Here is an 8,364-nt window from a genome sequence, read left to right as displayed (position 1 = left end):
TCAAAGATGGTCTTGATCATCTAGTTAATAAACACTAAAAAAATACTAGAGAGTAAAGATCCCCCTCCACCATCCTAAACACTTAAACTTGTTATTATTATTTATATTCTACACTTTTTAACTATTAGTATGTTGAATAATTTGATGTTTTAATGTGACCCTAAGGAGACTGTCTTTTCACTATAAACTTTTTAACTGTACTTCAAATTAGTATAATATATTATACTTCAAATAAGGATAATGTATTAAGAATATAAGAAAGAAACCAGCATTTATCGGAGCTTTCCCCGAATCCATAATAATGGGGAAGAAAAGATATCCCAACAATTACGAAACAATTCTTCAGATGTAGGCATGCTATATTTAGCGTGCCCCTATAATACAAACCGCCGCGTTGAAAACAACACCTAACATAGAATATAGTGTTGTTTTAATAGTTAATATTAAAATCAATAATTTTAAAATTTTTTTTTGACTAAGTACGTCACTAACATTCCCTTGTTACCTGTGAACGGGGGCAGAGCATATTATCTTAGTTGATATCGAATCTCAACTCAATTGGTTGGTTGTTTTTATGTGCATGTAAATGCTGGGGATTCCTTGTTTTTTGGATTTTTTTTTTACTGCTCTCTGGTGGAATGACGAGAGGAGTGGGAGAAAGAAAGAAACCTGGCATTTGGGCAAGGCAAGGATTCCTTTTTTTCCTTCACATTTCTTGTATTTTCCACCTCAACAACATTCACTCTCATTATTGCCATCCCAAATATGGACTGCAAACCTTCCATTTTTAGCTAAAATCTCCCTTTCTCTTCTTCATCTGTAATTCTTCATTTATTTCCTTTTTGATTTTCTACAATGAAATTGATTTCCTTGCTGGAAAAGGATAAGACCAGAAAACTGTAGGATAATGGCGACAGTGCAGAATATGCAACATTCCAGTATGAGCACCGCAAACAATTTTCATTCGGACGGTCGTAACCCGGGCGGTTTGGTCGAGACGAGAGGCTTTGTTGAACGGAGCGGTTTAAATGCCGAAAGCAGTACTCCGAATCAATTTCCTGCAGGGTTGCGAGTTTTGGTCGTTGACGATGATCTTACTTGCCTGAAGATTATTGAAAAAATGCTTCGAAAGTGCCTCTATGAAGGTACCTTACACAAACTGACAATCTTTTTCTGAAGCTTTCGTTGGTTTTTCTTTTTTTAATGGTATATGAAAATCATTTTCAGTTATCAAATATGCTTGTCTTTTGTTTGCAATTTTCGATACATATTGTTTTGTAGTCAATTCCTTATCTTGAACTTATTTTTACAAAAAAATATTAAGACAAATTTTTGATTCATCTAAGGCCTAGATTCAATTTTTCCCCGAAACTCGTTTTTATAAAATCAGCTCTTGCATGGCAACCTGGAAACTAGGAAGATAGTTCAGTATAGCGGATTTAGCTTTGAAAAATAGAAAACCAGCATTGGACATCGATCTATTTTGAAGCTGCAAGTTCTAACACTACATAAGAGCAATGTCAAGAGTGATTCTTTCAGATATAATAAGCGATTCAACTATTCTCCATACATTTAATCTTCCACTCTTTCAACATAACATACAAGGGGCTCTTCAATCACTTATTCCTTTTTGCTTTGTAAATCTTTGCTTCTGTTATAATCAATGCAGGCTAAGTTTTAATCACATTATGAGTATTTGAATTGTAGCTGAATTATTTACTTATGCAAACTTTTTTTGGCCGGTAACATTTTAACCTTAAAAGATAGGGTGAATGGAAATTAGTTTAAAAGTGTATCATAATAGGTTCCAGTTTTCAGTACAGATACCATGGGTTTGATCTTGGGTGTAGTAGTTTTTTTTTAAAAAGCAAAAGTGGCAAGCCACTGATATTAAAATATAATAAAAACTGGCAGAGGAAAGAACCAGAAAAGAAAACCTCCAATCCTCATGAAATACAAAGAAAATTTGATGTCTGAAATGAAACTAGGCTAAGGAAGGAGCTTTTAATGGCCTTACAATTTAAAACAAGAGCTCCAAACAAGTAGTGCCACCTCAAATCTACATACAAGTGCTTAATATATCACCCAGAGAACCCACCCATTGTTTGTATAACCTCAGATCTCAACACCACAGCCAATTTGCATCAACGACTGATATTCTCACCATTGAAAGAACCAACTAAAGTTTGCATAAGGTAATTATGCCTGCGATTCTCGAAGAGTAAGGACTGGGAGTGAATTACAATCTCAATATCATCATAGTCAGCTCCATAGAGGTAGTGTGCTTCTATAACCTCAATACCCTTATTGAACAGGGTAGCAGAGTCAATTGTAATCTTTTTCCATCAGTCAATCTATGAATGCTCCTCCAGAAGCTGTTAGAGTGATACGGCGCAGGGTACCTACTGGCAAGCCTTGAATACGCTGAAATGTTTGTGCTCAAGTGGCAACACAAAGGGACCTCCAGCAATTAAAGTCTCCATATTAGCAAGTGCTATGTCTTTCCCTTCTTCTGTTGCAGCAACAGTTGGCTACAGTAAGAGACTTAATGGAGAACAAGGGTTTTATACTATGAAATAGGGCTGCTTGCTATGCAATGCTGAAACCACATATTCTACATACAATCTTTTAACCATGATACACATCCGTCCAAGTACAGCAATTTCCAAGATTTGCATCAGTAAAGGGAATCTCCATATTTTATCAAAGTAACATATTCTTTAGCATCTTTTACTTTCCTAGAAACCCAATCTCTCTTCCCTTGAGACCTATCCCTAAGGATATCAGCAGCTCAAGAAATGACCAGGACTACGAACAATCTGGTCAAACATACTCTTTGTTGAGCAAAACACTATATTTTTTTGGAACATTGTACTACGGCTAATCTGTTCCAATCTTCTCTTTTGTCCATTGGAATTACTACCTCTATGTACTGTGCAATGTTCTATATAGTGAAGTTGTTTGTGTGAATTTATTTTGTCTCCTGATTGAAAAGTATCACTGCATGTGTATAAGCATTAAGACAGGTACTCTCAAGCAATGACATTTTGCCAGATTTGATCCATCATTAGTAATGAAGAGGCATTCGGAACTTCAGAGTGCATGTGCCCAAGTTGGTTTGAGTGCTCACACTCCTCGGAAGTATTAAGTACTGTGGGATTGATTCAGTGCCTTGGTTTGATGAAATTCAAGTCAAGCTATATGCTCCACCAAAATGCTCACTGAAGCAAGGACCTATCTATTCTGCATGTAGTAAGGCTGATTCTCTTATTCTGCATTGTGCTGGTTGCAATGCTTCAACTAGTGAGAATCTTTAAGTTAATTAGCAGATAAGAGGGTTTGATTGGTCCAGTACTAAGCAATAGGCTGCTATTAATTTCTTTTATATACTCTTTACAGTGTAAATTTTGAGTCAGGGACAGAGAAAAATATGAGAATCTGTCTTTTGGCACCCACAGAATTGCATTTATCTGTCTAGATGGGCCATTGTCTAGTGGTAAGACAAGAACAATTTCCATAATACTACCTTGACTGATTAGGCAGGTTACCAGCAGGAGTAGGCTAGGTGCAAATTGTGAATTTTTCAACAGTAGAAACCCTCAGATTGCAGCTTCTTAGAGTAAATATTTCTTGAGATTGACAGTGGGATATGCGTGCATAATGTTTCTTGTTTACCTGACAATAAAAAACAAGTTTGCATTAGGCCAAATTGTAGTGTATATTATGAGTGAACGACTGAGGGCTTCCCATTAATTATGTAAAATACTGATTACAATGGTTGCTTCTGTTTTAGCTACTTCCATATTTATACATCATGACCATTGCTTAAATGGATTGCTACGCTGATAAGAAAATGGATTTTACTCAACCAGCAATGGAATCTTTATAACTTCTGTTGAAGTGTTTGGGAAAGCAGCTACACATTTGGTGAGTTCATACCTGTCAAACTGAATTTTGTTGATGAAAGCATGGAGGACCTTTATGCTGCTAACATAGCATAGCAGGGACTTTGCCGGTTCTTTACATTTCAGCTGTCATATCTAATGCAAGGCATATTTTGTTAAAGGTCACAAACATTGGAGCAGAAGGAAAAATCAACAATTTATACAGCTCAAGTCTAGGTTTAAACTGTAAACTATGTTCTTAGAGTATGGATTTTAGTGTTTGTACTTTATTTCCCCATTTTCTAATTGTAAAATAAAGAATGAGCTGTTACTAAGCATTTTTATGTGACCCAAATCTCGCCGATCTGGAAATAAGTTTCAGGATATAAGTCTTGAATCTTTTTGGTCTGTCAACCTTTTGTGGTCTATCAACCTTCTGCAGTTCTTATATTGCCTCTTCTGTGGCATTAAGATGGCTTTGCAATACCATTTTGATATCTGTAACATTCCTTTTTTGATTGCCATAAGATTAAGCAACTGTCGACTAGGTATATTGTTAGTAGTTAGGTGTGGCAGTTAGAATGATTGCAGTCAACGAATTTCTCACTAGTTTTGTATAAGTAGGGTACTACAATTATACCCAGCTTTTTGATTGTCTGTTCCTTCAGTTATGTGCTGTTTACTTAGGTGTAAGTTTTTTAAAGTTACATACTGTTTAGTTAGGAGTTTGCAGTCAGTCGTCACCCAAGATATAGGGAATTGACTCATTATTAACAAACAATATACATAGGATTGATTCCTACAATTGGTGGATCACCCAGGCTAAGAGTACTATAAGCACCACTGGGAATAATAGATGGATGTCGATATTGTGCAATAAAAAACTGTTTTGATCTTTAATGTTAGTTTCTTAGCTATAGAATTTCTTAGTGACTGGGATGAAAATCCAAAGATACAGTGAGCAGTCCGGGAATGAAACCCTCCAGCAGCCATCAGCATATCAGACATACAGCAACATCAGTAAAGCAGGACGTAGGAAGAATATTGTATGTTCTCTTTACAAGATATCAGGGAGAATAAACTTAGGGATTCAGCCATTATCATCAGAAGGACAGCAGGGTTCAGTCTGGGTATGTAGGCTTCAGTCAGCATCCTTGTTTCATTCTGGAACTTGTTTGTAGGCTAAATGTGCAGTGAGTTATGTTGAACAATGCTTTGTTTTTATTGACCGTCAGAAATAATAATTGAGTCTTGTGCAATAATGTAATTAGATTTGTTGGCATTATTTTCTCTATGTTTAAGTTGGAATATATCATTAGTACCAGAGCTGTGGTCCTGCCAGCCTGTGAAACACCAAAAGAATAAAAATCAGAAATCACAACAAGAAAAACCAGAAACACCAAAATTTTCACCAAATTTAGTTCATGTCAGAAAGTGACAAGGAAATGAGGTATTAGCACAGAGAACAGAGAAAGAGAAGATGTTAAACGACGATAAGATATATAAGATAGATAAGATAAGATAAATTTATTGATGTCCAACAAGAGACTAACAAAAGGTCCAAGGGACTGAAAACTTAGAAACAGGGAAACACAACCCGGTAAGAGCACCAAATGGTGTCCGGGTAAGAGCAAACAAGAAAGCAACGAAAGGGAACAACAAAAGAAGGATGCTACTGTGATTCTTAAATATGGGGAGCACCAGCTCACTGAGTTGCTCATTCAGAACCAGCGTGCTAAGGAGGCCTATCAGGGTACTATACCACTGGGGAATGGTACACAAGTAGTGTCTAGTTCTGCAGAAATATATTGGACCATTCCAGAAAATTCTTTCATAGGTGTAGGTTTACCTAGGGTACATTCTTGCTAAAAAAGAAGTCCTGATGCAAGACAAAGATATTAAGAATCGGCGCACGGAATATTTTGATGCTCTTCATGCAGAATATAGGGCAAAGAGTGCCAAATTTAGGGAAACTATTTCTTTTATGGTTTTTTGCACACAATCTCATACCAGAACACAAAATGCAACTAAACCCCTTTTGAGTAGGCCTCATAAAGACATTCAAAACAAATTGAGAAAGCTTACTTTCCACTTGTTTGATGGATCCAATAAAACTTTAGATTTATTTCAGATGCATAAAGTGAACACATATTTTTCATTGAGCCTGATGTATGCGTTGGAGACAATGAAATTCACAGTCCTTTATGTTGAACAAATTGAATATGAATGGTGGTACCATGACGTAGTTACACATGTGCATAGTCACATCATTACATATGAGGAGTTTTATTCATGCCCCTTCCAACTTAAAGTTGGTTTGTTGTGCTCACATTAAATAAAGGCATTTTTTTAACACCACATATGTATAAATTTATTTAATAATTAAAGTAAAATATATTAAATAAAATTAACATTCAAATTTGAATTTGGCTGTTAGTTCTGGGCCCATGAGAGCTGAGATATGAGCAATTATTTATGCCAGTCCTTCGTCATTTTGGGCACCATCATAATCATTTGTTATTTGCTATGGTATACTGGTATTTCCAACTGATTTATAGAGAGGCAAAACCCCTCATTTGCAGACTTGCAGTAATGCTTGTAATCAACAATTAGGTTGCAACTCTGAGTTTGGCAGCACATTCATGTGGAGAAGCAGGCAAGCTTCTAGAGAATAAGGTTTCTGTCATTGACAAAATTGCAATTGCAAAGACCAGCTTAGATGTTGGCAGACAAACTTACAATTAATCCATGGTATACAATCTCAAAGATGAGTGAATATTCAAGGTTATGGATATCCATGGAATTAGATTCTTGTCATTCTAATCACCATCTCAATTGTTGGCAGGACGACAGAACCAGCTAAGGCGAGTTTGAACAGTCAAGAACCCAGGTCTAGTTGACCAAAAGAGGAAACATGTCTAACCAAACTGCTATTAGGTAGCGCTGTTTAAGACTTTCTCACATTTTTAAATGATCGCTGGTCTATCCGGATGACAGGTTTTTCACATGCATCACTAGAGGTTTAAGATTCAGCTTTCTGTAGATTTAGGGTTTCATCTCTTAAATCTAAGGATAAACATTAATAGAAAGGTATTTCTAGAAATTTAAAGGCACCAACTCTGCCTAAACATCCAGTCACATTTCATAGACACCCATGACAAATTAGATTACACAACAAGAGGTTTCTAGAGGCTGCTAATTGACCAGGTCACTACTTGTCCATATCTAGATATCTATAATCTTCTCAAAAGCAATGAATTTCCTTCTCACCTTGTGCCAGGTTTATAATTGTTTTGCGCTAGAGTTGAATTAATCATTATCTAGAAATTAGTAAGTTGTAGCAAACAGAAAATTGTTTGGTTGTCACCATGGTTTATGATTTGATGACTAACTTGCTAATTTCCGTTTGAGCCTTGTCACGTCAAAGTATCAAAGCACTAAGGATATTGAATTGACCTAAGTGTTGACTATGTCAAAAGCTTGAACTATTAGTGAAGGGTGCTCTTGGTGATAATGGCGAGGTTTTCATCCCATCATAGCACCATAGTAGATGAATCCTATGTGGACATGTGACTATTCACCCCACCATTGGGTTTGGGGTCAGCTCACTAGAACGACAACGTAATGTTTGCCGGGGTTTAACCAAGAGTACCATAGGCTGACTACTCTTTGTAGGGTTCTAACTCAAGGCCTCAACTCTGATCCCAAGCTAAGCGACCACTATGCCAAAAATTAGAATTTCCAGTGAATGGCACCCATTAATGTTATAGGTGATTTTTTTCTCTCACTACAGTGCCACCACTAGTGAACCCCCTCATGAACACATGGGTGTTGGTGCTATTATTTGGTTTGAGTGCATTCTCGCCAACAAAATGAAGAAACTTTCAATGGCTTTTAGATAGGGGCATCACATTTTGTAAGAGTATGATATTAGATTTTAGAGGCAAGATTTTGACAAGAATTTCAAAGAATTTGCAAAATTATGGCACTATAGTTCAACGGAGTCTTATGTGGCTGATTTTAAGACAATAGCAGTAATGGTTCTTGAAATTTGCAGAAGCATCTAACTTTTCTTTTCATGAAAAGGTTGAAAGAACCTCTTATAGGGCTAGTTAAAACTCTACAACTTAATTTGTTGCATGCTTCCATAAAAGTTTCCTAAATTTGGAGACCAAGACACTGATTGGATCTTTCTATTTGTCAATGTTTAGAGGATCATTCCAGCTGCAACAACAACTGAGCAACAAAAATCTTAGCGTAAACCTTTCTTGCAAAAACTAGGGGTTCAACTCAATGAATTTGGAGGGGTAGGGCAACATTTTTAAATATCATCAAACAAGAGATATGGTACATAATGAATGAGCATGGAAGCAACTATGCTTTAGCTATAAAGAACATGGAATCTAACATGTAGATGTTTGGAAGAAGGTGTATTTAGATGATGAGGGAGAGCCTTGACTATGTGCAAATGCACATAGTG

At 36.3% G+C, this 8,364-nt stretch overlaps 1 protein-coding gene across 1 annotated transcript in view; it reads left to right on the top strand.

Annotated features, from left to right (window-relative positions):
* The first annotated feature begins 507 nt into the window (after positions 1–507).
* The window catches only part of LOC149576574 (two-component response regulator ORR21-like), a 76,151-nt gene continuing 68,294 nt past the window's right edge, over positions 508–8,364 (top strand). Inside the window, exon 1 of the mRNA XM_089817922.1 lies at positions 508–1,145. Coding sequence (XP_089674048.1) covers positions 908–1,145 — 238 coding nt within the window. The 5' untranslated portion in view covers positions 508–907. The remainder of the gene's footprint in view (positions 1,146–8,364) is intronic.

Source organism: Cupressus sempervirens, chromosome 1 (assembly GCF_028749045.1).
Source record: "Cupressus sempervirens isolate cs-2001-9-10 chromosome 1, ASM2874904v1, whole genome shotgun sequence".
Taxonomy (NCBI): Eukaryota; Viridiplantae; Streptophyta; class Pinopsida; order Cupressales; family Cupressaceae; genus Cupressus; species Cupressus sempervirens.
The sequence above is the reverse complement of the archived record's forward strand: the minus strand, read 5'-3'. Positions and strand labels throughout refer to the sequence as shown.